Raw genomic sequence first — 27,372 nt, forward strand, 5'->3', positions numbered from 1 at the left:
AAAGAAGTCATGTCTGCTAAAGCGGTTAGTCAACATTAGCAATATTTGGCAACTCGTAGTTCGAAGCAGTCGATGTAATGTCAGTAGCTCAGTGTAGTGAATAACAAACACGTGCTGTCAATTGTCTCCATCCTTCGATTTTCGAAAACATTTACTTTACGACAAATACTAAAAAGAAAACAATTAAACACCATGGTAATTTTTTTCCGTGATAGATTCTCTCTGAAAACGAAAATGTTACCTTATTCTTTCATTTTCCGTTTCATTAGCCGAAAAACAAGCGTACCAAAAAGTTTGCCACAATGAAACGAATGATATCAGCAAACGACCCCAGAATGTAAGTTAGTGTTGTTTAGCTTTTATACTTTGGAATTAAAGTAACCATTGAGTGCCATAGAAAACCAAAAGACAGGCTTTCAAAGCCAAAAGAGAAGAAAATTGATCCCCACGAGTTGAATGTCCATCAAGTGTAAGTACAGTTTTTAGTTTGTAGTTTAAACTGTATAATTACGAAATTTTTGTTGTAGTACACAAGCCTCCTCAGCATTGTTCTTCCAATACAACACACAACTTGGCCCACCATATCACATTTTATTGGATACCAACTTCATCAACTTCTCAGTTAAAAACAAAATGGACATTGTACAGTCTCTAATGGACTGTCTCTATGCAAAATGTGAGTATTGACTAAAGTTAACTTCTGTGATGTGATTTTTTAAAATACTAATTAAAATTTAATTCAATAGGTATACCATACATCACAGATTGTGTGATGGCTGAGCTTGAAAAACTTGGACCCAAGTACCGTATTGCTCTCAAGATCATCAAAGATCCCCGATTTGAAAGGTTAACCTGCACCCATAAAGGCACCTATGCTGATGATTGTATTGTGCAAAGAGTAACACAGGTACACATTCATTCACATTCATTGTTCCATCTTGTAAAAGCAGCTTATCGTTTCTGCTTTTAGCATAAGTGCTACATCGTCGGCACATGCGATCGCGACCTCAAACGGCGTATTAGGAAAATACCTGGTGTACCACTCATGTTTCTCTCTCAACATCGTTACACAGTCGAGCGGATGCCTGATGCATATGGAGCCCCTAAGTAATAACCCGTATTGGACTTTTGGAAGTTGATAATAAAACGCTGTGAATCGGTATTGAAGTAACGTCGCCAAACGTGATAATTTTTTTATTGATTCTGTACAGTACGTCGCACAGTATTGTTTCACGAAACGACTACAACCCATAATATTTCTTTTTTTTTCCAGAAAGGAAAAAAGTATTTTCATAATTACACAAGTTGTAAAGTGACGCATACATTAGTGTAACGGTTATAGATGCTAATTTAGGCTACCAGATGAAGGGCTTCATTCGTCAAGGACGTGTTCTGTAATGAAAACAACAAGAAACCGTTAGCCGTTCGTCCTGCCAAAAGATTTTACGTATGTTTTTACTTTGTCTATTTGGGGCCTCCATGGGGCCGTTAATGACAGATTACTGTCAACATAGTTATCTTCGTCGTCACTTGAGGAGAATTTCTCAAGTGGGCACGGCCTTGTTTGCGCTCCAAGGTCCGCTAACAGGACAGCAAGAACGGGCGCCGCGGCCATAGCGATTTGGTAGGCTGTATACCCAGAGTAGGTCTCAGCTTCGGTTAGTGCACCGCATTGTGACACTAGAAAGTGTAACATGGCCGGTTGCCGGCGTTCTACCGCATAATGCAATGCTGTACGTCCGTATTTGCCTTCCTGTAAAACGAAAACAAGAAGTAAGTCCCCTTGCTCTCTAAACCGATTAAACTAAACGACAAATATGTTCTAATATTTACCATGGCGTTAACGTTGGCCCCAAAACAGCAAAGCAATTTAGCTATCGAAACATGCCCGTTCATGGCCGCAAGGTGGAGTGGCATCTGACCTGCAACGCAAAAAGGAAAAAGTATTATTTCATCTTCACACTAGACTGTTAAATCGTTGATTGGCATGCTACTTGTTAGACCGTGACAAAAAAAAAAACCGTTTTTAATAGCAGCTCACTTTTCAAAGTCAGGTGCTGTTTTTTCCCCCTCTCTTTCTAACAGAAAAGGCACGAGGCCACGTATAAAAAAAGAAAAAAAAAAGGCTGATATAGGGAAATTCCCTTCTCTCTCCCAGCCAACGTTTTTTACGTGCTCAAGTTATATCATGACAGGAATTAATTTCGAAGTATAGGTCACGGGTATTCCCATCTTCCCCCTCCGAGCTTAGTAAACAAGATTTTCATTTTAGTTTTGGTGCCACTATAAGGTAAAATTCCGGTGCTTGGAATGCCGTTTTACCCAAAGTTCGAGCGACGACATGCACAGAAAGGAAAGGCTAAAGGCCACTCCTCATACTCAATAACGAACTACATTTATCTCGGGACGACTAACGTAAATCGCTTGATCGGCAGAAATTACGTATTTTTATGAACCCTGTGGTAATTTTCACGCTATCACGAACTAAAACACAAGAATGCATATAAACAAATACGTGATAACTTGTTCATCATATACGATCTTCATACGTTCGTACCTACGTTACGTTCTTTATCAGACTACCAAATATCAATATGTCTGGATTTGAATTAGCTTTGTTGTTGGCACATACGGATGTTTGCAATATAACATCGTAGATAAGCTTACGAGATTTTCGTTTCATAAAGAAATTCTCCGGCCAATATGATCGTTGATAATTTAGCGCGTACGTGACACTTCCCCGGGGCGGACGAAAAGAATGCAATTCGAAAGAGAAACGAAACACTCGGGAAAAACCAGCTAAGGTATAGACCTGTTCGGCAAACGCTCCAGGTGAAATGCTGGGAAATCCCAGATATGGTAAAAAGGAAGGTGGTGGGTGGCGAAAATAGGAGGCAAGGTGGTTTCTACATTGGAAGTGACCGTATCGACTGTAACACGAATAACCAGGTCGCAAGGGGGGCTCTTTTCTTTTTAAATTTAACTCCCTGCGCATTTAGCTTTCTTGCCACCCACCAGACCGCCTCACCCCTGTCACCGTCACGTATCAAATGAGAGTTGGAAAACCCCAACATTCTGCACACGTCACGTGGCCTCGATAGTAAAAAAACAAAACACGAAAAATCAACTTCCCTTTTACGAACTTCCTCGACCTTTGCGGAAGAGATTTTATCATTTTTCCGACAAAACATGACAATTGCTTCTCACGGTTTCTCACCTGGGATTCTCAGATCAATCCTTATGATGCAAAATTTAAATCGGCATGAGGCCAATTCGGACAATTACTATGGAATACAACAACCAAAGTGGATACAATGAGTTAAGAGATGTGAGTATCGCATGTCTGAATTTCGCTAGAGGCCAGGCAATTGTTCTCTGGGTATTTCCAGCCTTATCTTGATGCAATGTGAAAAAAAAATTAAGAAATAAAAAAAAAACGAACTCACACCTCGTCATCATCCTGCATTCTAAACGTAGCTCGAATCCATGGAGAAACCGGGAATTCCAAAATACTATCATCACATGCACTCACGCAATAGTGCGATAACAGCCAGTTTCAAGTTCTGGCGTTCCTTTCTACAGGAAAGGGGATATGGGAAAATCCCACCAAGCACGGCGTCTGTGCCAACATCTCAAAATTGAAGGGTCGTTCCGATTCAAGGACAATTTGATCGCACCATATGAGGAAGTTATCTTTACCTTCAAAGACTTCTAGGGTCCCATTTCCCCAATCGCCCTTCCCTTTTCTTCGAAATCCTTGCTCTTTACGACAAAATATAACTCTTTAAATAGCGGCTTACCATCGTAATTTTTCTGTTCCAGGTCCTGTGGCAAAGGTTGTGGGACAATATGCAATGGTAACAACGCTGATTGCCGTTCCTCATTGCTGACGGGCAGTAGCAGGGCATGAGCGCATTCAACGTGTCCATCACGGCAGGCCAGATGTAGAGGTGTATTGCCCAAGCGATCCCGGAGCAAAACCGATGCCCCTCCTACGACTAGCCGGCGGACAAGCGGAGCCTGATTCGTTAAAACTGCCAAATGTAGCGGTGTCTGCAAATGAGAAATAAAGCATAAACAAATGCACCATTTTATGTTACATTGGTTTATTTTTTTTTTTAAACATACTTGGAAGTATTTGTTGGGGATTTCCAGTAGACGAGGGTCAGGTAAAATACGGACCAAACTGAAAACTACTTCGATGAACCCTTGCAGCACCGCTAAATGCAATGGCCTATGTTAACGAATAACATTTAGCATAACATACACACACTATTAAGTGTTTACATTAGTTTGAATGCTTACGTGTCTCCATCGTCATCCTGTCTAAGTAGGTCACGCAAAGTTATCCTTCTTGGAAGTTCTTTCTGAGGTTTGACTGGGCTTGAACCACTCAAATTATTTTTTTTCTCAGAGTTATAATCCAAGTTGAGCTCACTAACACTGAACTTTGCAGCACTTTTTAGTTTCATGCTGTCTTGTTCTTCAGACAGATTTATTGAGCTGGATGTTATCACAGCAGAATCTTCATTGACGCTGACTCCAGAAAGAAAGCCAGAGTCGGAATTTAGCTTAGAGGAGTAATCACACTGTTTGCTTGAGTCTTCAAAAGTTGTTTGATGAGGAAATGAAACCCTCCTGTGGCACTGAGCACCGTCAGCAACCACTTCATCAGCTAAGTTGTATTCGTCTGAATGCCACATACCTACTTAACCAAAACATGGCAAAAGGATAGAAATACTGGGTTAAATTTCAAAAGAACAAAAACAAAACAACAAGTTCAATGATTTTGTAAATAACGGAATGAGTGCAAGAGAACGATCGCTGCAGTGCAAGGAGATAAAACGTTCGATATCACAAGAATGTTCCATTCGTTCCCGAAATTTTCATACAAATCACACAAATTCACTTTAATTTGCACTTGCTTACCTTTTGATTAGGATTTTGTGATCTCTTGCAAACAACACTTTCGATCTGCGAGACCGATGTTATTTTTAGATTTTTAACGGATGTGTCGAAGCAAATTACAACAGTTGGGAGCCTCGTTTACTCATGTGCGTCCTAGCAAGTTGTTTGTGTCTATTCAGGGCTGTCTGCTGCGGTGGAACTAACTTCGTACACGCAATAGCCGTAGCCCTTTATGTGGCGCAGTCTCCTATCTGGCAGCGCCAACAGTGAGCTTGTCTCGGCCTTGGGACTTGGGAATTTGGTATTTCCCCGATTCAATGGCCACTACAGTCAATCTTTTATCTGCATTACGGTACCTCCTCAGGACGTTTTGTTCCACCCCCCCCCCCTCCCATGTACATACTAGGCTGGCCTGCTCATACCGCGGTACTTTTTTTTCAATTTGAAAATCAATCGTAATTTCTCGGACAGGTCCAAGGATCATCACGCACACCTTTCGTACAAGGGTGAAAACCCAATGCAAAAAACCCTTGTTTTTTGTTGTTGATAGGCATACAAAATATGTTTGATGAAAGTGGTTTTCTCCGTGATGGGGGATCGCATTTCGTCACGTTGTCCCGCATGTAATTTCGTGTGTAGGGGCAACAGCGTGCGGGATTGTTGTTAGTCGGCTGAAGAAATATCCCGCATCCAAGCACCAAGTGTAGCAAACCATATATGGTCAGTGCTACGAAGCACCGCTATACCTCAGCCATTGAATTCCATACTATTTCATAACAAGCCAGCAGGAATAAACCCTCGTGTTTCCGCTGAGTCTTCCCTTTTTTCTCGGACCTTGACAGGAAAGTCAACATGGTTTTTCCTGTCCTTTTCTCCTCTGAAGTAATCATCCAGCCGTGTAATGAGGTTGATCGACTACACGGCGGACTTTCTGACCTTCTCTAAACGAGGGCAACTCTAAAGGAGCCGCTAACGTCTACGCTTATCTTTAGAAACAAAAAATTTAGAGATAGCAGGCTGTGCGTTGAACTCGACATTTGTTTTGTTTTGTTTAATATGACTAATGATTTTTCTTCCTTTTTCTGCAGTTATAGGCGATGATGACACAGCGGAAGTTGCTTGATCAAATGTTCCCGTGTTCCCAGTCTTTGTGTATTACCGAACGTTGCATCAGTATAAAATGTACAAGTGAATCATAGTTGTCTCATGTATACATTCCTCCAGTTGCGATTTCCGGAAAGGCTTGAATTTTTGCGAGTCTGAAATGAAAAAAAAGGGGAACAAATTATAAAAAATGAATACATAATTAAGTTGTGAAGAAAAAACGACGAAGGTTTTCAATGAGGTCATTATACTCCCTCTAGGACTTTACCAAGAAAAATTTTTTTCTTTAGGGCAAACAAGTCTTGTTTGCAAAAGATAAATGTAAGAGGATCGAGGTCTCTAAAGATTCAGTTTAAACCAGATAGTTTTTCTGGACATCTCCAGACATATCCAGTTTTATTATCGCTCACAACTCAAACGTTTTTACGTTCGTTATTGACATCAATAACAGTGTGGATTAAATGTTATCATTGAAGATTTGCTTGCATCCTATGAACCGTGTTCATTTCTGCAGTCCAACGATCACATCGAACGCCGATTGGAAAGAAAACCTACATTATTCTATATCTAACAATTTAAAGATTGATTGTTGACATTCGAGCGAGAGACGCTTTTGATCCATCTTAATTGTATCAAATGATCACTGATGCGCTACTTCACTTTCTCCTCGAGGCTCGGAGTATACAAAACCATAATGACCGGACGGATGAGACTTTTTGTGTCATTGCGCTCGTTCCGCGGCTACCATAACGTGTTGGTTGGAATGACAAAAAACAAAAAAATCCCCAAAATTGTTATGTCATCGACCTCTGACAAGGGTTTTTTCCTGGTTTTTTTTCAACCCCCCTTCCCTTTATGATTGCATTGTTGCAAAATGAAATGCACCAGCTACCTGGGTAACTTTAATCTTTCTGGACTTTTACAATCACTAAACAATTTCCCATTTTATCCAGTTCAAATAACGTTATCTTTTGAAGTTTGGGCAACTTTTGACGTGCAGACAAAAAAGCAAACAATCAAGGTAACCTTTTTTTTCTGGATGAGTAAGAACAAAAAAAAAAAATGTCAGTCACGCTTTTTGTTTGTTAGTCAAACTAGAATGAATGTGTACTAATTAGATTTGGAAAACCTGTTCTTTTTTTCCCTTCGAATCATTTAAGAGCAGACTCGGAGGGGGGGGCGGCTTTAATTGAAAACGGGGAATTTTAATCTCATTTTAGTATCATGATGATGAACGATTGCAAGACACTACCGCTATTGCTACCAGTTTCTGTCTGCTTTTGACATTCCTCCGCCATCTTCGGCATTGCTGACGGGGGGAAAACAAAACAACAAAAAAACAGGAAATTCAACAGGAGTGTGACAATACAAAGAGAATGACACTAAATAATAGTATAAATAAAAGAAAATACCCTTAAAAGAGGACACTTGTTCTATAGCACGGTTAGCATAAATGGTTTGCTCGGGAATTTCCAGTTCCCCCTTTTTCTTTGTTTCTTTTTCAGCCAATGCTGCCAAGCGTGAAGAATCACTATGCGACTATATCAATTGATTATTCGTTAATTTTCTTCCTTTTACCGCAACAAATTAGGAAAGGCCAAGGTTGCTTCGATTTAAATACGATTAAATCTAACAGACGTCACCTTGTTGGCAATTTCAATAAGGCGACATTCGTAGGAAAAAAAAAATCGGATTGCAATCTCAAGCTTTTTGTTAAGTGCCTGACGTTGCAAACGCATTACAAGTACTGAAGCAATAATAATAATAGGAGAATCTCTTTGCACGAAGGAAAGAGAAAGATATCCGCCTTGAAAGGAGCAAAAGGATCCGCCTATCCAAGGTTGTTACTATCGCGACAAGGAAAAACCAGCTGCTTTATTGTTCGCATAATGTGCCTCATCGTCCCAAAATAGACACCCTCTATCTGATCTCTGCACACGATCCAAAAAAAGAAAAACAAACACGAAAACAGGAAAGATCGAATCCTGTGGGCTGAAGTTGGTTGTCGTTGAATTCGGTTAAGATTAAACCTACTAGAACGCAAGAGCAATGAAAAGTTAACTGTCGTCTTTTTTTACGAAAGGGAAAAAGATGGGTAAACAAAAAGCAACATGACGATCTACAAATAGTTTCAGAAAAACTGGGCGATGACGCAACTACTAACAGTAAATATTCTAGTCGAGTTTCACGATAGTCAGGTGGGAAAACTGGAAAAAAAAAAACTTTCTTTCTCGCATGCTGTTTGTTTGAAAGAAAAAAAAAACCCACACGTTTGTTGCCTCAGGTAGAGCAAGTGCACGAGAGACCTAATATGACAGAGCCGGAATCAGACTCCCCGACTTGCCCGTTGGGCCATCACGTGATCGAAAAATAGCTTCGTTGCAGGTGAAATTGCATGGTCAATGAATTCTGAATACAAAGTGCTATAGGATAACACTTTCTATTGTTGGAACTTTATCCATTTTAGCACAGGGAAAAATGTCCTTATTTAACTGGTCGATCTGAGATTCGCGTTTAACAGAGGAAAAGGTTTCATTTGGCAAAATCCTTGACGTTGGAAATGGAGATAGGTTACTGTTATTGCAACTATAACTGGTCGATGAATATAAATTCGCTGCTGCCAAAGTGCTTGATTTTAAGAGATCGTTGATCGTACAAGTACGGAATATTTAATATGCAAACGACAGCACGTTGTTTGCGTCTAGCACGAAAGGAAAACGACGTGAGAATTTAGAATTTCCCCTAACGTCTCTCCTCATTTAGGAGATGCTGTGGGCATATAGATCTAGAACTTGGGGTAAAATTCATAGCTTTATCATTCAAAAATCAATTAGTGCAGTAGATCTATTACATTTTAATTGAGGCATTAGTGTTACTGCGTAAAAGACCAAGTCACCATTAACAAATAAGGTCAGGTACTCATGACACATGTTATGATCGGAAAAACCCCGAACAACGCCGACTTCCAACTATAGAGCCCTTGTTCAGGTTAAATCTATTGTTATTAGATAAAAAAATCTTTTGAATTCCTAGAAAGGAAATTAAATATTTTCTAGAAGAAGTTTTTTTTAAAATTCAAGACACGCTCAAGGTAAAGTTTTTCATGAGTCGAAGTCTTGCGAGAAAAACAACTTATTGCTTATTCCCTTAAGATTAAAGAACATACAATATGAAATACGTTGAATTCGATTGTCGTCGACAAGATTAGCCTAAACGTCTGAGCTACCGTTGCTGAACGACTCGGTTACAATGGAATCATCGCGTTCTTATGTCAACAGTTGCAACAAAAGATATCATAAATATGTTAATCATCATGGATACCCCTGTCTACGCATGACAAAGGCTGAAATCACACGACGGGGAAAGCCCCTTTTTGAAAAGGAAAAACAAATTTTACAACATCCTACCTTTTTTGTAGTATTTACAATCCGCTAGGCAATCGACCGTGACTTGTAAAAACCCGGGAGTTTCTCTAATTGCTGTAATATTCGTTGTAGTTGAGTTTCATCAAAAGGTCATGAAAATGGGGCTGATGGCTTCGATCTTTCACCTTTTCTAGAACTGGGAAAAAAACATGCGTTACTGATATTATTTTTATAATCTAAATAGGTCAAGAATATTTACTTAGTCGGATAAACTTGGCATATTCCCGGGCTTTGGCGCTGATCGAATTGATTTGCGATTGAAGGGCATTCGTGTGGACGTAATTGGCTGCCAGCAGAAGACCACGAAATTTCAGCGCAAGGTTTAGAGCGTCACGAATAATTTTCAAAAGGGATGAGCTCTTCGGCGTGAGTAATAGCCGTGATTTAGCTCTATGGACGTAATTGGAATGTAATTCGTAGAGGTCGTCTAGAGACCGAGCTCCATTTTTCTTCAGCTCTGTTAGAAATTCACTCCAGGCAAGAGTAAGAAGCTGATTCATGACATAGTTTTGCAGCGTCTGTACAAAGTGATAAATCGAATGACGCGCAATGTGAACTGAATGCCAAAGGGAGGGCGGATCCCTCATCAGGTTGACGTAGACGTCTTCAAGCGCCCATGCGGCTAGCCGTAGTTGCAAAACAAACGAGAATATTTGGCTGTAATCATCCATAACTTCTTCAGTGAGTATTAAATTAAGTGGCCAGCCAACCCTATAACGAAGTGTAAAACACTCTAAAGCTTCGAGCTGAGAGTTGGATATCGTTCCAGTTGCTTCCTTGATGTAGAAACTCAAACGCGACGCATGATATTCATCAGCGTGGATGGCGTTGAGTGCGCTTTGCAGAATAAAGTTCATCGATGGTATATTGATGAGTTGATGTATGTGGGTAATCTGACCCAAACGGCGACCAATGTTGCTGACTAGACTATGACTGAAGGCACCATTGTCCAGGAACAAATATTGACGCAATGCTTCTAAATGTTGCATGAAACGATGGTCGGGCCCGGTCAACAGAGTCATTAGAGAGCGGTTGACCATTTGGCACTGGGTACGAATGGGTAATAGTAAACTACGCTGTACAAAGAAAGAAAGTGAAAAATCCCGGATTTCCTCTTCCGATGGTTTGGCTTGCTGGAGCCAGTCTTTTTTTTCTTGTTCAATTTTTACTATTGGCTGTGGATGGGTCTGGAAACCGAACTGAAACGGGTAAGAAATTGCAACTGGATTAGTCCAACTTTTCGGTTCGTAGGGGCTTGTTGTTGGCTGTGTGTCTTCCTCCCGATTGGATTCTGTTTCCTCTTTAGTGTACCGTGGATCTATTCCAAATTCTTCCCGTAAAACTTTCGTTTTGATCTCTTCTCGTGTAAGAATTTTCTTTTTACGCCGGGTTGACGAAGCAGAAATTGTCGTTGTAGCCGACGTGGATGGCGGAATTAAAGTTGAAGTTGGGGTAGTGATTGATGTTATATCATTAGCGTTATCAGATTGGGGCAGGATAACTATGTTATTCTCTTCATCCATTTCTCTTTGGTCATTAGCATTCAACTCATCTTCGGACGATTCGACATTCGAATTTTCCTTACTCTCCAAAAGTTGAGTGTATTTAATGAGCAATCTTCTTTTCTCCTCAGCTTCACGTTTATCGATTTCGTCATGATACTGTTGGATGTCTTCGTCCAATAACTTTTCCTGATATGCAATCTTGTTCTCTTCTGCCCGTTTGAGTTTCATCTGTTCATCCAACTCGGCTTTGGCTAATGCATGACGCTCCGTACGCTGCCGAGCTCGCTCAATCTGTTTAGCTTCGTTTTCTGCTACAAGTTTAGCCAAATTGAATTCACGCGTTTCGCGTGCCTGTTGACTTAAATCCTTGACAGGATTAACGAAATCCACCGCCGCTGGGAACTTAAGCGCGTACGTTGCACATTCAAGCCGGATATCGTTCAACTCAGATAAGCTGAGACCAATTCGTAACGACGGTTCCCCGTGTACAAGTTCCTGCGTACACCAACAAGTTTGTCAATGAATATTTAAAAAATCTAAAAAGAATAAACAACTGTAACTATAAAGAGAACTCACTTTTGCTTGGCAGAGTTGTAAAAGGTGGAGCGTTTTGCCACAAAGATAAACGTCATTCAAAATACCCGTGATGGCATCATCCTCTGCAGCTGAGTTTACAAACGGCCCTCCTTCTGCTCGGTTGATGGGCTGAAAGGTGAAGCCATTGATCCAACAATGTCTATCACGTTTTGCCAGTTGTTCCTGGTCAATTCGGATAAAAAATTCCTCTTGTGGATCGCAACAAATCCCGCGGTATATCCACTGCTCCAAGTACCTAAAGCAATTTTTAACATTGAAAATAAAAAATTCAAACCATGCCATAGGAATATCAACTTACAAGAGAAACGGAACGACGCATGCAGCGAAATACGCCGTCAAAAGATTCCGTTCGTGGTCGTCAACTGTGACTGTAGAAAGATCAACAAGATGTTGAAGAAACGCTGCTCCACGTCCACTACCACCTTCCCAACCAGGCCAATGCCATAATTGATCCATTATTTTAATTGAAGATGAAAGAGTTTTTAGTTGTTGAACAACTGCAAGCAACGACTGGGACTCGGTCACTTCCTCCACCATTTGCTGATAGTATTGTAAGCTTTCTAGTAGCTGGTCACCAAGAGTATTACGTACAGGACCAAATTTTGGATTCCAAATTGCTTTGCTGAGACGCCGAACCAAAGTGCCACTTTCTACCAGTGGTTGGACTAGATCGGCTAAACAGTCGGTACTAATGCCGTCAATAAATGGATAACCATTCACGCGAAATTCATCATCAACGCAGGCAAACGTTTGTGACTCGATGCCTAACATCAAATACTGAATGTCTTTTCGTATTTCATTTTCTTCCATTTTGAAGGTATCTCTTATTGGTAGGCTTCTATCAACCAAATTAAGATTTTCTTCAAATTGATGACATAGTGTTTCCATGACATGTAAAGGAGCTTGAGAAAAGTAAGGTAATTCTTTGGCTGGATAGGCTTCTCCTGATAATTTTGCTTCCCAGGTTCTACGAATGCTTGACGAGTCGCATAAGTTTTCCAGATTTTCCCAGTAGTTGTCGACCTTGTCTGTTACGAACTCGGTATGAGAAGTCGGTGATTCATACCCGTCATCACGGATAGTGGAAGTTTGTTTGGCTTCAGATTTGGTTACATTAAGGCCAAGAGTTAATTTGCTGCTTTTGGAAATTCCAAGATAGTTCAGGTTCTTTGGTGGATTTTCCAGGGTACCAAATAGGTTGTGATGTACCCTATCAAGTTCATCTAGCTGTTTAGTGGATTCCAGTTTGGCTACAATGTTGGATGCATAAACTTCTCCTATATGAAAATTTAGTGGAGGGACTTCAAACATATCATGCTTGATTACTGGGTAGGGTACACACTGTGCCCACCTATTTTCAGTTTGATGTTTCTTAAGCTCATTGTTATAACTTCGGGCATTTATGTTTTGAAGTGATGGTAAATCATCAGTTTTGATTGGATCTATATAAACGAGGAACTTTATCACTGGCAAAATTGTGCTAGTTTGCCCAGTAGATATTTTTTCAAGTTCAGAAATTGCATTTTCAAGTGCATTTCCCTCTGAACAAGGAATTAAAGTTCTCAGTTTAAAAATCCAAGCTGATAACTGAAATTCTTCCGGAAGCATGTCGTCTTCAATGGCCCGTGTTGTGAACAACGTGCTAAATCCTTCACGCTTAGCACGTTTTTTCTCTTTAGCTTCAAGTTCCACTTCAAGAAAATTGGAACCATTAAGTTTTCCATCTCTACGTGATTTCGATTTTGACACGAGAGTAAAAAATTTACACAAACTCCCATACCTAAAGAAATATGTGTTGGTGTGTAATATGTTAAATAATCCGGGTGAGTACTACTTACAAACTATTTTGTGTATCCATTTCAACAGAAAAAATCACTTATATTTGTACACTAATTTAGCGCCATTTATTTTGTTGACTTTTTTTTACCGCTAATCGAACTAGCATGTGCTGCCATCTGCCAAGTTGCCAGCTGTTACCAAAGAAAATGTTGGAAGACGGCAACCTTGGCTTTCATTAGCAGACAGCTAAACTTCTCTTTTGCACAAAAATAGAATTCTTTTTAATGTCATGAAAATGGCCAGCGCTACGAGAACCTGGGCTGTAAGTAATAATTTGCTACACTTGTAAAGGATTACGGTGATGGAATTATTTATCAATCAAATTAGATGGTAAATAAGCATATACCCATGATTAAATTTCGAAGAGCATCAGCTGGTAATCATGAGCACGGTGAGTTCTCTGGGAGAAATTGTTGAAGCCCGTATTTTGAAGTTCTTTCCCATTTCTTGTTGTGTTGACAGGAGCGGTTGTGCAGCCAGTTAGTGCCACGAAAACAATGAATTTGAATAAGCCTTCTATCAAACCTACTCCAACTGTCATTCTAGAGGATTGGCAGCTTACTGGCAGGTATAAGAGAAAGCCAATCTCACAGGAGGAAATAGACTTCATCAATGTAAACCCCTCTTTTTATAGCACATATCAATCAAATACTAATATTTTATACCATTCAACAGAGAGGAGGCCCACAGTGATTTATTTACAAAACATTAGTTACTACCAATGTATTTTAGAGTATTGAAAAAATATGTACTAATTCTTCTTTGCCAGACTCTGCAAATAAATACCTAGCCCTTTTTGTACTGCATCAGTTGTGGCAAAATGGACAAAGGTGTTTAAGTCTGTTTCGCGATTTTCTAAAAGACCCTTCAGTGGTGCTTCTCTAATTCTCATCTTGGATAAATACCGCGCCATGGCTAATTAAAGAATTTGTTATTAAGCAATATTATCAACAAAAGATCGCTCCCTAGCATACCAGGAATTTGGAGGAATTCTTTCAATTCTGATTCCGCTGCTGCAGTTGCAGATTCCATATCGGGAAGCACTCGATCTACCAAACCAATTTTGAATGCTTCCTCGGGACTAAATAAACTTCCCAACTGAAGTGCACGTTCTATTAAAAATTTAAATATAATAACTTTTAAAACGTATCTCTGTTTAAAATACAAAAGAATACAAACCTGATTGCCGTACACCTTCACAAAAGGAGAAGAAATAGAGAAACAAAGGAATACATTTTTATTACAAACAACCATCTTAATTAATTTATACTCACCAATGGTATTAACAAAAGCATCTTTGAACCTGGTAAAAACGGAAAACGGTGATTACAAGGGAAATTTCCTCAAGATATTATAAATTTCCTCACCAAAATGGTGCTACTATTCCCAACCTTGTTTCATTAAGTCCAATTTTTGATTTACCATTCACCATAACCCTTGAATCACATCCGACAGCTAGTAAGCATCCACCAGCAGGAGCATGACCTAATGGTGTAATGTTACTCAATAAATATTTGGCTAGAGTAAACAATGTGATGTACAGTAGTTGTACATAATTGTACAAACTTGCACAGATTGATAGTAACCTACCCTGAAAAAATAATGAATATTTTAAAATGTTAATTTTTCACATCATTCCATAAACTAAAAATAAAAACTAAAAATAATTCTTACATTGATAAGGGCTACTGAAGCCATTTTGGAGCCATACAACTGAAGCCATAAAGTTTGAAGTGAAGACCAAAATTCTTTTAGTCTCCCTTCAGTAGGTTGGTAAATTTCTCGGATGTCTAGACCTGCACTGAAAATTCCAGGACAGGCCTGTGGTTGTTCACATAAAATAGAAATGATTATAAGGAGTTGCACTGTATATATCTTCACGTAAATAAATGTATAATACAGATGTAAGGATGAATCCTTTGCATTTGTTTTTCTCCAGTTCACTTAACGATTCGGACAGTGCCTGAATCATTTCAAGGCTCAATGAGTTAACAGGGTTTTTTTGCATAGATATAACAGTGTAACCTATCAGAAAGAAAAATTACACAAAATAAAATTTCATTTCTAGTTAAATACTAAAATTGTATAACAAAAAACCTTGTTTTTCTTCCAGATGAACCAATGATGAAATTGATGCTGAAGTTGACTGCATTCGGGGAGTTATGGATCTTCGAAGAAGAGGTAATGCATTACTGCGAGCGAAAGTGATAACCGACATCATTCTGAGGGGTTTCTTCCTTTTCTATAATCTATAAGAAGTCTGAAAAGAAATTGATGAAAGTGTTGTGTGCCAAAAACAGTCAACGGAGTCGAAAGTCGAATGCGTCTGTATTAGAACTCAGAATCGAAAGTTGAAATCGACAAACATTCATTCGTTAGGCGCTAGAGGCTGCCATACTCGATGGATGGTCTGTTCCATGCCACGTTTCCCGCCATAAAACCGACGTATTTAAATTCACCGAATGTTGCAGTAGATTAGTAAAATACTGGTTTTTTAGCTCACTACTACTTTAAAATAACCAAGCTGTGCACAAATCACCAAGTGGCATGCGATGAACTTGCAAATGATTTTACTATACTGATATTAGGCGCAAGATTGTTACTGATATCGCAGAACTGATAAGCCAAGTTTACCCTACGCAATACGGGACTTAACAGCTCCACCATCTATTTATTTACAGTGCGTCTATTGATTAAACTCGTGGTGCAACACAAAAAAATGTTGTTTTATCTGGTGTACGACACTTTGGTCGGCGTTGATATCAGTTTTTTGGACGTTAGAGTTGGTTAGTTGGTTTAATGGGTTTACAGGAAAGAAAAGAAAAACAGTTCAACATATCTTCGAAAGGCATGCTCGTTGCCGTTTCTGAAAATAAAAGCACTTGAGAATGTCTATCACTGGATCCTGTTATGCTGTATGTCACGGTAACATAAATAATTTTAAGTACAGGTTTTCACATTGGTGCGAGCTGATTAGATATTTAGGTTAATAGGGTAAACTGAACCCATTTGAATGGTCTTGTTTGAAACATACAATGTAATTTATTATGGGCAATTATAGCGCAAGAGCTGTCACTAAGAATTGTCTCGCAACGCTTATTTCGTTCTACAAATAATAAAGCTTTTTACAAACACAAAGTTTAAGCGGAAATCGAAAGCGGTCGAACCCTACAGCCTTGAATATCTATGGAAACATTTTTATGCCTTTGTAATAAGAGGTATTAAAAAGCTTGAACTGGGTTTGGGAAAGTGTTTCGTAGTGAATCTTCTTTTTTCTCTTCGTGTTCTAAAGCAGCTATATACCCATTTTATTATCGTAAACGCAATAGAAAACTTCCCTCATCCCTTTCATGTCTATTATATTTACAGAAAAGCCTGATAAAATAAACAAGTGGAGAGTTGAAATCGATCTGAACAAACATATTGTAAAGGCGCCAACGGAGTGCTGAATGAGCGCTAAAAACATCGTTTAGTAGAATACCTGAAATGATTTGGCTATGATGCTATTTTTTTTATTTTCACAAAAATTGAGCCAAAGATTTCAAATAGCTGTGCCCATTACTATTTCGTTTTAACGTGTGACACTATGACCAAACAAATTATCCAGTTTATATGTTGCGTATACTACCTGTATTTAGGTAGTCCCCTAATTAATTTAGTTCTAGAATTAACAGATTTACTTAGCTTTTCATGAATTGTAACAGAAAGTGGAATACTCCCAGTGTATCTTGTTTGTCAGCCCACTGTACATTGTTTGGTCTATTCATTAGCTTTAACTTCTTTGTTGCTACACATTTTTCTGACTTCATAGAAGAATTATCCAATTTCAATTGCTCATTTACATAATTCCTTCTTGACAATAAGCAAATTGTAAAAATAAAAAACGTTTTACCTGGTTGGCATTTGCAATTTGGACCTGTTATCTAGTTATATATGCGTACATAGGTAGCTAGATGAAAACAATGATATCCGTAATTTCTTTTGGTAAATGATAATAATGTTCTTTGATAAGAAAAGGACGCTGGAAGATGCATTTGCCATTTCAACAGAAATAGAGAGGGTTTTCTTTTTTCAAACAAGTCTACCTACAAACATAGCTTGCAATACCAGGCCAAGTTACTTTGAAAATGTAGTTCAGTGTATCTACTGTTCGGTAGATGGCAGTGGACGATACGTATGTAGTGCCAAGAAAGTTAGGGTAGGCCGTTTATTCATCTAATATAGTATTGTTTGGTAGTGGTCTATTGAGGGTTTTGTTACGGAAGTTTAACGCAATGCTACTCTAGTGAAACTTGTGCCTTTCAATTCAAATTGCTGCAGAGACTATTAGAATAAACAATGCAACCTTAAGCTTTCTTTACTGCCCGGAAACATAAAAGAGGTCTTGCTTTGCGGGTTTGGTTCTGGTCCGTTCATCGGGGAATGCCACCAGTGAGTCCACGGAAAATGAGATCCGTTTTCCTTGAAGAGGGCAAAGTGGGTAATCCTCCTTCTGCATCTGCTGGTAAACTACATAAAGCGGATCATCTAAATATACACAGAGAATTCTACATAGACGGCGGGGTAATTAAATAAAAATTTATTTATATGTACTCCTCACAAATATTTTTCTGCCCAGACTGAAGTCCCCGTGATCAGTCAAGACAGTGTTTTGGTCCAGGTGAAAGCATGTGGTCTCACTAGACCTGCTTACAATGCTTTTCGAGAAGTTTCACCCAGCACTGACAACATGAAAACTCGCCTCCCTGTTGGATGTGAAGTCTCAGGGATCATTCAGAGTTGTGGTACAGAAGTTACCACATTGAGGCCAGGAGATACAGTAGTTGGAATCATTCCCATGGATTATGGCCAATCTGGATGCTCAGAATATGTAGTTTTGAATGAGTATGATGTTGGTAAGATTCTGTTATGATGTTATAGAAGCATTTCTTCTTTAATCCAAACTTATTTGCAGTGAAAAAGCCAACAAGTGTTAGCTATGTGGAAGCGGCTGGGTGTATCGGAGATGCGGTCAAAGCTTACACCGCTCTTCACTATTTAGGACGCATGTGTTCAGGGGAAACTGGTATTGGATACTTGAATCCCATGTTTACCAATCCTTTCCTCTTACTGTTTTTGTTTATTAGTGTTAGTCTTGAACGGTGCCTCTCCAGCTGGCAGCATTGCCATCCAACTTGCAATGATGGGTGGTGTTAAAGTATTAACTACTGCAGCCTCAACAGAAGAACTTCTATACCTTCAGAGTTTTCAACCTAGCATCGGTATTTATAGTGAATCCATTATCTACCATAATTGATTGATGACCGTAACAATCATTGACTACAGGTCACATAATTGATATGACAACTCGGAGCAGTGCCTTAAGGGCTTCCTGCTTGGAGGAGACGGCTGGTCACGGAGTTGATTTAATTCTTGATCTAGGTTGCAGTCAATATCCTGTGGTAAATAATCGTATATAAAACAACTATATCAAATAAAACATAATGTAATGATTGGAATAGGATGGGTACGTGGAGAATGATAGAATCCTACCCCAAAAATATGATGTCATTTCATGTTTGGCTGTTGGCGGTCGATGGATTACATCACAACCAGATTTACATGTAAAATGTTACAACTGAAATTCATCTTCAGTTTAAATAACCAGTTTGGCATGTTTTTCATGCGTGACTTCAGCTTGATCCAAATAATTCACGTCTCATGTGGCTCAAATGTGGTAGCGTTGGATACTTGAACGAACATTCCTGGGTTCTCTCTCCTGCTCAGGCTGGTCGCTACCAGCATATTTTGTTGGATATTATGGAGAAACTTGCGGATAGATCTCTAAGGTTGTTACGGCCAACTTTTTAAACAAAGCAGAAATAACATTTTGAAATGTATTTCTTTTTTGCTTATTTTATTTACTAAAAGGCCCAACATCCACCATACCGTTATGCTGGACGGTGTACCCGATGCAATGAAAACTCTGGACACCGTACGGGTCGGGAAAGTTGTCATGGCTTCTTGAGCAGTATGAATACACAATCTTTGTCTCGTTTGTCGATTTCTTAATTTTAATGAAATATCCATTTTATTTTCACTTTTAAAATGTTTCAAATAGAAGTCCTGTCACTTCTAAGATTTCGTTCAAACAATACTAATTTTTTTAGAACCGAAATGAAAAGAAAATGAGTGCAAAAATGTGGAGTTCATAAGACTCGAACACACGTACCTCTTGTGCCTCCATTCGACCAACTTTGTACAAATATAACAAATGTTCCACGAAAATGTTTGACAGATTTGTTAGCATTTTCGACACCGAAGAACCATTGGTGGATGCTTCAGTTCTAATTAAAGCTGTTTAGTCTGCGCCACTGATTATTGCATAACATCTATATAAGGTGTAAGCAGATCAACAATGGCGATGATTCATCACAAGAATTTACTTGCGTCGTTACCAATTCGGCTACTAACGTTTACAAATGAATTGCATGAAAACGCATACAATCATAATTCTAGAAATGAATTACATGCGCCCATTTAACTTCAGGTATCCAAAACAGGATTTACCCGAGATTACAAATAGATTTGTAAGCTTTCCCAGCCATGATTGCAGTACTTTGCTTTGACGCACACATAACCAACGTGGTTGCCAAACCCAGTTTTCCGCATGATTGGATTAAAAAGAGGCAATTGCAAAGAACCATACTATAATTCATGCAAATATGTTTAAGGATAAAAATGCAAAATGAAGAAACGGTAAAAAAAATTGTAAGAAAATACAAACAACAATGAACTACTATGAAAAATAGCACGAATGGCGCAATTCTTTTTCGCTAATTGCCCGTTTTTATTTGTCGTTCTGTCGTTTTGTCCGTATTCGCAGTCACAACAATTATTCGTTACGGTATTGTAACAACGTTAAAAAAAATACCGCTCTTTTTCCCAATGCAATTTAAAAAGTTTACTGGCTGCATGTCTGGAGAGAGCTCTTGCAAATCTATAGCTTTCCCAAATAAAACTAGCATATTCGTCAAATCCAAAAACATTTTTTGACGTTTGGAAAATTTTACTTTATGATATTCTCACTTCTATAAATTGTAATCAGTTTCTAAACTTACCTTTGAAATAAAATATGCATAATTCCGTGCCGGATGAGTTCATCAATCAGTATGACGAATAGTGTCCTATGTTTTGACTGCGGGCTGTGGCAATGGAGTACGATATACAACTGATCAGATCGTTGATGAAAGAAGTTTAACGGTGTACAAGCCTCACACGAAGAGAAATCGCTTTCGCGCAGTGTTCGTCTAAGCTAAAGAAGAAAAATATAAGATGGTAAGCATAACAACCAAATTTACAAAAATACGTAGAATGCAATCAGGCATAGAAAACCCCACCGCGTAGCTTACAGTACAAGAAAAGTCTCAATTAATTGTTGTCCCAACCGGGAAATGAAGGCGGAAGTTGCTAATGTCAAAACACGCAATGGTGCGTTAACGGGCTTTCCTGAATTCAAAGCCGAAAGAGTGACCATATCTTGGCGAATGTCATAAGCCCTGCGCGACAATAAAAATGAACCCCCTTTAATCTAAATTAAACTACAATAGATGCAAGTTCTTTATAGTAAAAAGCATAATTGATAAACATAGAGAGAGTTGGCTGAGAGTTACAGTACGGAAGATTGGTTTTGGCCGGTACCTGTGGGCGTTGGCTGCATTTACTAGGTCGCTTTAGGACTTTCAGAAGCTCGAGAATTCTTCAAGCGGGTCTATCTCTTATCGTTTAAATTTGTTTGTGTCCATCAATAGTTGTCAATGACTCGGCGTATTTACCGTCGCATTCGTACTATAGTATAAGCATAAAGCGGGCGAAAGTTTTAACAGCACAGATCAGAAGACAATATTGTTTTCTTAGTTTGTCAGGTACTTGTCAGGCTCTGATGAAATAAATAGCGCAGCATCCGTCCAGTTAAGCATCAGTTAGCTTTCAGTTGTGATTCGAGCAGTAAGGCACTACAGGTCTAATTTTTGAGTTCAATATTCCGTCTAATTCAAATTTAAAGAAAATGAAATACTTCGTCGTTCTTGTTGCTGTTATCGGTAAAAAAAAAAAAATCCATCAACCCATTTGAATATTTCCTATAAAGCCTCTTGGTTTACTAACCGATATTTGATTGCCCGAACAGTTGCTGTGTACGCCGTCGAGGAGCAGGATAGCTACACCCGGGTAAGTTTTAATAACCCTACATCTAGCGAGTAAGGTCATAATGTTTGGATATCCAGGAGAAACGTGGTTTCGCTAGCGGTGGATACGGTTCTTCGTCTGGTGGATCCAGCCATAGTGGCGGATCCAGTGGATACGGAAGCGGAGCAGGTGGAGCTGCAGCTATCGCCCAGCAGGCAGCCAATCAGGCTAAAGCTGCTCAGAACGCTCAGGCTGGCGCTGCTGCCCAAGCTGCTCAACAAGCTACTTCTCAGTTGGCCGCACAGGCTACTCAAGCTGCTCAACAAGCACAGGCTGTTGTAGCAGCCAAACAAGCCATGGCTGGTCAGGTCCGTACGAGATACCTAAAGCATAAACAGGGCTTTTAATTATGTTTTATCGTGTATAACTATTTGCTTGCCTAGATCTCGCAAGCTGCTCAGGCCGCCCAGGCTGCCGCTCAGGCTGAAGCTTCATTGGCCGCTCAAGTCTCTCAGGCCGCTCAAGCCGTAGAAGCCACACAAGTTCAAGCTATCCAACAAGCTCAAGCTCTCGCCGCGGTAGAACAATTGATTGATTCTTGAGGTGTCACTGGGTGGTATACTAACCAAAATGTTGTGTTTAGGCGGCTGCTGCAGCTCGTGCTCACGCTGCTACTGCCACTTCTGCCCTTCAAGCTGTTCAGGCTGTCGTGAACGCCCAATCTCAGATGGCTTCTCAGGTACAATAGATTTCAAATGTTTACATGGTCAGATCTCTAAATTTAAAAACTAATAAAATGTGATTAATTTGGGCTATTTCAGGCTCAGTCCAATGCCCAGCACTTGGCAGCCAAACAACAAGCTTCGCTTGCTGACCTGGCCGCCGCTCAACAGGCAGCAAACAAGGCTTACGCTGCAGCTCAAGCCGCTCAAGCTTTCGGATCTGGAAGCTATGGTGGTGGTGACTACAGCAGTGGAAGCACAAGCAGCCATTACGGCGGAAGCTCCAGTGGAAGCTCGAGCGCACGTCCCCTTCCTATCTTGTGCGGCGGTGGAATCTGCTAGAAGCTTGCAGAATGCTGTCATTTCTCCACATCTACCATTTTAACAGCATGGATGTTGATTTTGCTTTGGAAAAAAGAATGTAAGCGTTGATCGCTTCCTTCAATTTCCATGGAGAATTTTAATAATCCCATTTACTAGAAAAGAATTTTAAGCTGAATATTTACGCAAAGGCTGAATTTAAACAAAAAATAATCTTTTATATACAATAAAGAGTTTTTAAAAAAAGCATACCTGTTTTCACGTTATTCACCACTTTACGTAATGGAGCATATCCATAGTTGTGAAAACTCGTTTGTTCAGAACCTCATATTCCGGAAATACCTTGCGGTTGGCTGGCCAAGTGTAAAATAACACGATGTCGTAACCTTCATTTGACGAATATGACACCAATGTCGTTTTGATATCATATGCCGTGCTCTAGAATTATATTTCCTTTTCCGTATCCTTAAATGGTTAGTATGACAAAACATGCAAAGCAGCCAGTGCATAGCTTTTTTCCTTGGAACTTATAAGCGCTCATTTTTAAACAACTTGCTTGTTGTTTACGATTTCATTTTCCTAGTTGACCTTTTGAAATACTGAAAGTTACCTACAGCAAATATTTTTCTCGGATCAAAGTTCCCCACTCTCCCTCAGGCAGTTTTTCCTAAATTTGTCAACAGAAACAAAAGGTTAAGCCTCCAGCCTATGGTCCAATAATCAAAGGAAAACAAGAAGCGATTATAAAGATTGTATACCAGTGTGCGTACATGATTTTCACTATCTCGTAACCAAGATCGTTGTTCGAAATGTTTGTACTGTCCACGGGCTACTTTAACGTTTTATCAGTTGCGTTGGCTGTCTATAAACCCACTGATTCCCCTTGAATTTCTTACACTTTAAGTTCACTAAACGTCTCCTATTCATTCTGTGCTCCATAGAACTGTAAATCCAAACCAAGAAGTATGAAGGCAGTCGCCATTTTGGCGTTTTCTTTGTTAGTGACTTTAGCTAGCGCTCAAGGAAATTATAAGAAAGTCTGTTACTTTGCCAACTGGGCTTTTTATCGCAATGGTAAGTTGGAATTCTGAAATCAAATTTTACTTAAAATTTCCTTGACGATTGCTACACCAAAAAAAGGGATGGGCCAATACGGTGTCGACAAGCTGGACCCATTTGAATGTACCCATATGATCTATGGTTTTGCCGTTCTTGACGGTACTACTTACGAGATGAAAGTTTACGATTCCTGGGTTGACATCGACCTTGGTGGCTACCAGACGTTCACTTCATTAAAGACAAGAAATCCTGCCCTTAAGACTTTGATTGCTCTTGGTGGCTGGAACGATTCGGCGTTTAGCACCCAGTATTCCGAACTGGTATCAGATCCTGCTAAGATGGCAAACTTTGTCGAAAAAGCTGTCATTTTCATTCGTCAGGTAAATATTACCGTCAACTGTTGGCAACATTTAGGTCAATAACGTGCATTCCTTTCACTGCAGTACAACTTTGATGGTCTCGATTTCGATTGGGAATATCCTGGCGATCCGGGAAAACCTGAAGATAAAGAAAATTTCATTACACTTCTAAGACTACTCCGTGAAGCTTTCGAACCATACAACTTACTTTTAACCATGGCACCTTCCTGCAGTCCGGCACGAGCTGAAGTCAGCTACAATATTCCAGCTCTTGCTGAAGTAGTGGACTTTGTGAATTTCATGGCATACGGTAATCCTTCTTTCCGTTGATCATGAATAACTTACAATTTAAAAATGGTTTAAAATCAGATATCCATGGTGCGTGGGAAAACACTGTTGATCACCACGCCCCGCTTTACCGTCGCGATTTCGAGCAAGGAATGGACAATGCTGTTATTGTAGCTGAAGCAATTGACTATTGGTTGGATCACGGCATGCCTCCTGAGAAATTGATCATGGGATTGCCAAGCTATGGTCGCTCATTTAGACTAGCTGACCCAAGTCAAACGGCTCTATTATCACCGGCTATTGGCGCTGGTCCTCAGGGGCCATACACAGGACAAGATGGATTCGTTTCCTTGTACGAGATGTGCACGAATCAACAGAACGGCTGGACGGTAGTCACGGATCCTACAGGAGCGATGGGTCCTTATTCGTTTAGCGATATATCCTGGGTGGCATGGGATGATATTGATATGACCATCGCGAAAGTAAAATATGCTATGAGCAAAGGACTTGGTGGAATAATGTTCTGGGAACTGAGCTTAGATGATTTCTTGGGCGTCTGCAACATGGGTCCACGGTATAAATCCCCCAAATTCAATTAATCAGACTAAATGCATGTTTTTTTTTTTACCTTTACTTTTTGTTTTCAGTCCATTCTCGAATGCTATTACTGCAACGCTAGAAGGACGACCATTCAATACCGCCACTCCAGCACCTACAGGAAAACCACCGACAACGTCTCCACCTAGTAAGCAAGAAAATATTGTGAGCATTTTTTTATTAATTTATAACACGTTTTCTTTTCCGTTTCATATAAAGTAACGTGCACAAATCACGGTGAATATTATGCTGACCCATCCGATTGCAGAAAATACTATCAATGCATTTACGGAGTTATAGAGGTGCGCTACTGCCCAACTAGTCTTGCGTTCAACTCCAACATTGACCGTACGTCATCTCATTTCTTATCCCATAAGATCACAGAGTAAACAAAAATGATTTTTTTTTTTTTTTTTCCTACCACAGAATGCGACTGGCCTTACAACGTACCCGGTTGCTTCTAAAACTTCCTAATAATTGAAGTCTGCCCTGTGATTACTTTTCAATTTTCCTGTAATCACCTATAAGCATTCTATTACAATGTTGAAAAGGGCATAATTAAATCTAATAGAAAAATTATACCTGTAGTTGAATAAATGAATATCGAAATCATTAAGACGGGGATGTGTGGCGTAGACGTTACACGACGTCCTCGAACATGAGAAATTTTCTAACATAACTCATTTCGCGGCTCGGGGACACTGTGCTGCGTCTACCAACGCCATCTGTGGAAGCAAAAGTTCCCAATTAATTTTGATCGATTGATTGATTGAAATATGAACTACAGAATTTTAAAAATCACTAAAGAGGTTGAAACATTAATTCTGTTGCGTACCGGTTTCGGCTTGAAACAAGTCCTTTGTTTCAACAGAATATTCTACGATGTAACAGCAGCGGGATACAGAAATTTCGGGCCTGGAAATACAATAAACCATGCTTTTGTTTACATATCACTGTAATCCGGACCCTAGTGCATAGTAAATTGACTCACCGTGGTACGATTACAAAGAATTTTTTCCCTTTTTGTCAGTTGTACATTGTGTCGATTTTTATAATGGTTTCCATCCGTGATATTAGAAATCCTTACAGCGTACTAATTGAAGACGTCGTTAAACTCCATTTAGCTGCGTTGACAGAAAAAGAGTTGAAAGATGTTGTAGAACACTTTCGCGACCAAATCCAATCAAATCGCGTGATTTGTTACATCAAGGATATCTATTCTCTTGTAACAGTTTTGGAAGCTAGAAATGTCTTGAATTCTCAAAATGTGGATGCTCTGCTGGATATTGCAAAGCTCATTAATCGACCCTTGGCTGCTCAAAGAATACAAGATTACAAAAAACACAGAGAACTTGTTATGCATCCTCCGTTACCAAAGCTAGCTCCATCTTCTCCATCATCACCACCATGTATTGAAACCAGTCATCAGATCTCTAGAGAAAAGTTGATAGATAAAGGTATGGCAGCATTAATTTGAGGCTTCATTTAGTTATTTAATTTAAAAAATTTATTCTGTTGTTAGTGTTTGCAGAAATTGCTAAACTTCTTGGCCGTGATGTTAGCAGTTTTGCAAGGGCTCTTCCATTTGACTTGAGTGAAAGTGAGCTACAACATTTGAGGAGCCAAAGCAGAGATAATCTGGAAGAAGCTACCCTAAAGGTAAATTTCATAATCAGTAATGTTATCCTATTGCTATTTGGCTGATTGAGATCAAACAATGCAATTGTCTAAATTATTTGAGGATAAAAAATTTGTCTACATAATCTCATATTCTCGTTCGTAAATTTTATTTAGGTATTGAAGCTATTCAGAGAAAGAAATCCTAATATTGATCACATACAGTCTGTAATGCAAGCATTGAATGTCATAAAACGCAGCGAAATCCGCCGAAAAATCGAAGTTATTCTTTCAGCTAATGCTAGATGTTCTTAAGTGTCTTATCACATGGTTATCTTCAGCCACGTGTCAAGGCTATGTCTTTTTTTTCGGCCAATGGTACCGTTTAAAAAATGTACATGTAACGACTTGCTGCCATCACTAAATTACGTCTGATATGTGATATGAAGTTGACATTTACCAGATATGGCATTCCCAAAACTTTCGAAAACGTGTTTCCCCTTGCCCCTAAGATGCTAAGAATTGTACGTACGTTTTGAAACACAATAAACCTGAACTATAGTTATCGAAGTAACCCTATACATGAATTACAAAGAAAATTCAAATATGCTAACCTTCATTATTAATTGTGGCTGTTTAGAAGTTCTAAATTTTCTTTTTTTTTAAGAACGCAATTTTGACTATGACGTTGCAAATCATAACGACTATATCTACACGTTTGGATTCCAATTTTATGCACCAGATTTGCAGGAATCCCAGCGTTGCCCCATCGTAAAAAATTATATTTTGATTTTAATACCCGCAATTAATTACACTAGACCGACTAAGCTAACTATCGATAACTTAAAAATCGCCCTTTTCCCCA

The 27,372-nt window shown here is 39.3% G+C and overlaps 10 protein-coding genes across 10 annotated transcripts in view; 6 read left to right on the forward strand and 4 right to left on the reverse strand.

Moving 5' to 3' along the window:
* LOC130687452 (succinyl-CoA:3-ketoacid coenzyme A transferase 1, mitochondrial-like) overlaps positions 1 to 12,038 on the reverse strand; it is a 38,138-nt gene extending 26,100 nt beyond the window's left edge. The window contains exon 1 of the mRNA XM_057510618.2: positions 12,035 to 12,038. The gene's annotated coding sequence lies outside the window, so the exon portion shown is untranslated. The remainder of the gene's footprint in view (positions 1 to 12,034) is intronic.
* LOC130687456 (rRNA-processing protein FCF1 homolog) lies at positions 40 to 1,189 on the forward strand. Its single transcript, XM_057510623.2, has 6 exons — positions 40 to 195; positions 270 to 337; positions 398 to 469; positions 528 to 676; positions 747 to 907; positions 971 to 1,189. Exons 1-6 carry the CDS (start codon positions 193 to 195, stop codon positions 1,109 to 1,111), a joined length of 594 nt encoding a protein of 197 aa, XP_057366606.1. The 5' UTR covers positions 40 to 192; the 3' UTR covers positions 1,112 to 1,189.
* Positions 1,163 to 5,174, reverse strand: LOC130687453 (NF-kappa-B inhibitor cactus-like). The gene is made up of 7 exons (XM_057510619.2): positions 4,930 to 5,174; positions 4,306 to 4,705; positions 4,129 to 4,234; positions 3,801 to 4,053; positions 1,834 to 1,922; positions 1,460 to 1,753; positions 1,163 to 1,392 (listed from the first exon to the last, which is right to left on the reverse strand). Exons 2-7 carry the CDS (start codon positions 4,701 to 4,703, stop codon positions 1,351 to 1,353), a joined length of 1,182 nt encoding a protein of 393 aa, XP_057366602.1. The 5' UTR covers positions 4,704 to 4,705; positions 4,930 to 5,174; the 3' UTR covers positions 1,163 to 1,350.
* LOC130687459 (gamma-tubulin complex component 6-like) lies at positions 6,043 to 13,458 on the reverse strand. Its single transcript, XM_057510626.2, has 6 exons — positions 13,378 to 13,458; positions 11,838 to 13,319; positions 11,519 to 11,774; positions 9,637 to 11,437; positions 9,420 to 9,573; positions 6,043 to 6,167 (listed from the first exon to the last, which is right to left on the reverse strand). Exons 1-5 carry the CDS (start codon positions 13,395 to 13,397, stop codon positions 9,485 to 9,487), a joined length of 3,648 nt encoding a protein of 1,215 aa, XP_057366609.1. The 5' UTR covers positions 13,398 to 13,458; the 3' UTR covers positions 6,043 to 6,167; positions 9,420 to 9,484.
* An 86-nt stretch (positions 13,459 to 13,544) lies between these two features.
* LOC130687519 (alpha-ketoglutarate dehydrogenase component 4-like) lies at positions 13,545 to 14,184 on the forward strand. Its single transcript, XM_057510700.1, has 4 exons — positions 13,545 to 13,640; positions 13,706 to 13,769; positions 13,841 to 13,992; positions 14,054 to 14,184. Exons 1-4 carry the CDS (start codon positions 13,608 to 13,610, stop codon positions 14,069 to 14,071), a joined length of 267 nt encoding a protein of 88 aa, XP_057366683.1. The 5' UTR covers positions 13,545 to 13,607; the 3' UTR covers positions 14,072 to 14,184.
* LOC130687487 (enoyl-CoA delta isomerase 1, mitochondrial-like) lies at positions 14,055 to 15,886 on the reverse strand. Its single transcript, XM_057510663.2, has 8 exons — positions 15,476 to 15,886; positions 15,279 to 15,403; positions 15,052 to 15,199; positions 14,746 to 14,863; positions 14,653 to 14,681; positions 14,558 to 14,572; positions 14,353 to 14,490; positions 14,055 to 14,293 (listed from the first exon to the last, which is right to left on the reverse strand). The coding sequence occupies exons 1-8, from the start codon at positions 15,597 to 15,599 to the stop codon at positions 14,130 to 14,132; spliced, it is 861 nt and encodes a 286-aa protein (XP_057366646.1). The 5' UTR covers positions 15,600 to 15,886; the 3' UTR covers positions 14,055 to 14,129.
* Positions 15,887 to 17,592: 1,706 nt separating this feature from the next.
* Positions 17,593 to 19,412, forward strand: LOC130687523 (quinone oxidoreductase-like protein 1). Its single transcript, XM_057510703.2, has 8 exons — positions 17,593 to 17,941; positions 17,997 to 18,273; positions 18,333 to 18,443; positions 18,505 to 18,639; positions 18,704 to 18,819; positions 18,880 to 18,981; positions 19,055 to 19,206; positions 19,289 to 19,412. Exons 1-8 carry the CDS (start codon positions 17,801 to 17,803, stop codon positions 19,383 to 19,385), a joined length of 1,131 nt encoding a protein of 376 aa, XP_057366686.1. The 5' UTR covers positions 17,593 to 17,800; the 3' UTR covers positions 19,386 to 19,412.
* Positions 19,413 to 21,309: 1,897 nt separating this feature from the next.
* LOC130687496 (glycine, alanine and asparagine-rich protein-like) lies at positions 21,310 to 22,608 on the forward strand. Its single transcript, XM_057510672.2, has 6 exons — positions 21,310 to 21,459; positions 21,546 to 21,586; positions 21,643 to 21,912; positions 21,988 to 22,122; positions 22,188 to 22,283; positions 22,366 to 22,608. Exons 1-6 carry the CDS (start codon positions 21,426 to 21,428, stop codon positions 22,606 to 22,608), a joined length of 819 nt encoding a protein of 272 aa, XP_057366655.1. The 5' UTR covers positions 21,310 to 21,425.
* Positions 22,609 to 23,475: 867 nt separating this feature from the next.
* On the forward strand, positions 23,476 to 25,469 carry LOC130687471 (chitotriosidase-1-like). Its single transcript, XM_057510644.2, has 7 exons — positions 23,476 to 23,661; positions 23,728 to 24,026; positions 24,090 to 24,315; positions 24,375 to 24,867; positions 24,941 to 25,038; positions 25,110 to 25,238; positions 25,317 to 25,469. Exons 1-7 carry the CDS (start codon positions 23,553 to 23,555, stop codon positions 25,352 to 25,354), a joined length of 1,392 nt encoding a protein of 463 aa, XP_057366627.1. The 5' UTR covers positions 23,476 to 23,552; the 3' UTR covers positions 25,355 to 25,469.
* Positions 25,470 to 25,887: 418 nt separating this feature from the next.
* On the forward strand, positions 25,888 to 27,081 carry LOC130687505 (uncharacterized). Its single transcript, XM_057510682.2, has 3 exons — positions 25,888 to 26,347; positions 26,413 to 26,549; positions 26,685 to 27,081. The coding sequence occupies exons 1-3, from the start codon at positions 25,945 to 25,947 to the stop codon at positions 26,820 to 26,822; spliced, it is 678 nt and encodes a 225-aa protein (XP_057366665.1). The 5' UTR covers positions 25,888 to 25,944; the 3' UTR covers positions 26,823 to 27,081.
* The last annotated feature ends 291 nt before the right edge of the window (positions 27,082 to 27,372 follow it).

Source organism: Daphnia carinata, chromosome 4 (assembly GCF_022539665.2).
Source record: "Daphnia carinata strain CSIRO-1 chromosome 4, CSIRO_AGI_Dcar_HiC_V3, whole genome shotgun sequence".
Lineage (NCBI taxonomy): Eukaryota > Metazoa > Arthropoda > Branchiopoda > Diplostraca > Daphniidae > Daphnia > Daphnia carinata.

Bases quoted from the DNA above. Each gene is read 5' to 3' on its own strand.
- LOC130687505 (XM_057510682.2), top strand. From the start codon at position 25,945: ATGGTTTCCATCCGTGATATTAGAAATCCTTACAGCGTACTAATTGAA. The intron at 26,348-26,412 runs GTATGGCAGCAT...TTCTGTTGTTAG, and splicing joins AGAAAAGTTGATAGATAAAG to TGTTTGCAGAAATTGCTAAA. The intron at 26,550-26,684 runs GTAAATTTCATA...AATTTTATTTAG, and splicing joins TGGAAGAAGCTACCCTAAAG to GTATTGAAGCTATTCAGAGA.
- LOC130687453 (XM_057510619.2), bottom strand. From the start codon at position 4,703: ATGTGGCATTCAGACGAATACAACTTAGCTGATGAAGTGGTTGCTGAC. The intron at 1,923-3,800 runs GTAAGCCGCTAT...TTTGCGTTGCAG, and splicing joins GGAACAGAAAAATTACGATG to GTCAGATGCCACTCCACCTT. The intron at 1,754-1,833 runs GTAAATATTAGA...TTCGTTTTACAG, and splicing joins GGGCCAACGTTAACGCCATG to GAAGGCAAATACGGACGTAC.
- LOC130687496 (XM_057510672.2), top strand. From the start codon at position 21,426: ATGAAATACTTCGTCGTTCTTGTTGCTGTTATCG. The intron at 21,460-21,545 runs GTAAAAAAAAAA...TTGCCCGAACAG, and splicing joins CGTTCTTGTTGCTGTTATCG to TTGCTGTGTACGCCGTCGAG. The intron at 21,913-21,987 runs GTCCGTACGAGA...TTGCTTGCCTAG, and splicing joins AACAAGCCATGGCTGGTCAG to ATCTCGCAAGCTGCTCAGGC.
- LOC130687471 (XM_057510644.2), top strand. From the start codon at position 23,553: ATGAAGGCAGTCGCCATTTTGGCGTTTTCTTTGTTAGTGACTTTAGCT. The intron at 24,027-24,089 runs GTAAATATTACC...CTTTCACTGCAG, and splicing joins CTGTCATTTTCATTCGTCAG to TACAACTTTGATGGTCTCGA. The intron at 24,868-24,940 runs GTATAAATCCCC...TTTTGTTTTCAG, and splicing joins GTCTGCAACATGGGTCCACG to TCCATTCTCGAATGCTATTA.
- LOC130687523 (XM_057510703.2), top strand. From the start codon at position 17,801: ATGCCACCAGTGAGTCCACGGAAAATGAGATCCGTTTTCCTTGAAGAG. The intron at 18,444-18,504 runs GTATTGGATACT...TTTGTTTATTAG, and splicing joins CATGTGTTCAGGGGAAACTG to TGTTAGTCTTGAACGGTGCC. The intron at 18,982-19,054 runs GTAAAATGTTAC...GCGTGACTTCAG, and splicing joins CATCACAACCAGATTTACAT to CTTGATCCAAATAATTCACG.
- LOC130687519 (XM_057510700.1), top strand. From the start codon at position 13,608: ATGAAAATGGCCAGCGCTACGAGAACCTGGGCT. The intron at 13,641-13,705 runs GTAAGTAATAAT...CAATCAAATTAG, and splicing joins GCGCTACGAGAACCTGGGCT to ATGGTAAATAAGCATATACC. The intron at 13,770-13,840 runs GTGAGTTCTCTG...TTGTGTTGACAG, and splicing joins AGCTGGTAATCATGAGCACG to GAGCGGTTGTGCAGCCAGTT.
- LOC130687459 (XM_057510626.2), bottom strand. From the start codon at position 13,397: ATGGATACACAAAATAGTTT. The intron at 11,775-11,837 runs GTAAGTTGATAT...AAATTGCTTTAG, and splicing joins TGCGTCGTTCCGTTTCTCTT to GTACTTGGAGCAGTGGATAT. The intron at 11,438-11,518 runs GTGAGTTCTCTT...TGGTGTACGCAG, and splicing joins TACAACTCTGCCAAGCAAAA to GAACTTGTACACGGGGAACC.
- LOC130687456 (XM_057510623.2), top strand. The intron at 338-397 runs GTAAGTTAGTGT...TGAGTGCCATAG, and splicing joins TCAGCAAACGACCCCAGAAT to AAAACCAAAAGACAGGCTTT. The intron at 908-970 runs GTACACATTCAT...TTCTGCTTTTAG, and splicing joins TTGTGCAAAGAGTAACACAG to CATAAGTGCTACATCGTCGG.
- LOC130687487 (XM_057510663.2), bottom strand. From the start codon at position 15,599: ATGATGTCGGTTATCACTTTCGCTCGCAGTAATGCATTACCTCTTCTT. The intron at 14,864-15,051 runs TAAGAATTATTT...TTACACCATTAG, and splicing joins TTCAGTAGCCCTTATCAATG to GTCATGCTCCTGCTGGTGGA. The intron at 14,294-14,352 runs GTATGCTAGGGA...TTCTTTAATTAG, and splicing joins AGAATTCCTCCAAATTCCTG to CCATGGCGCGGTATTTATCC.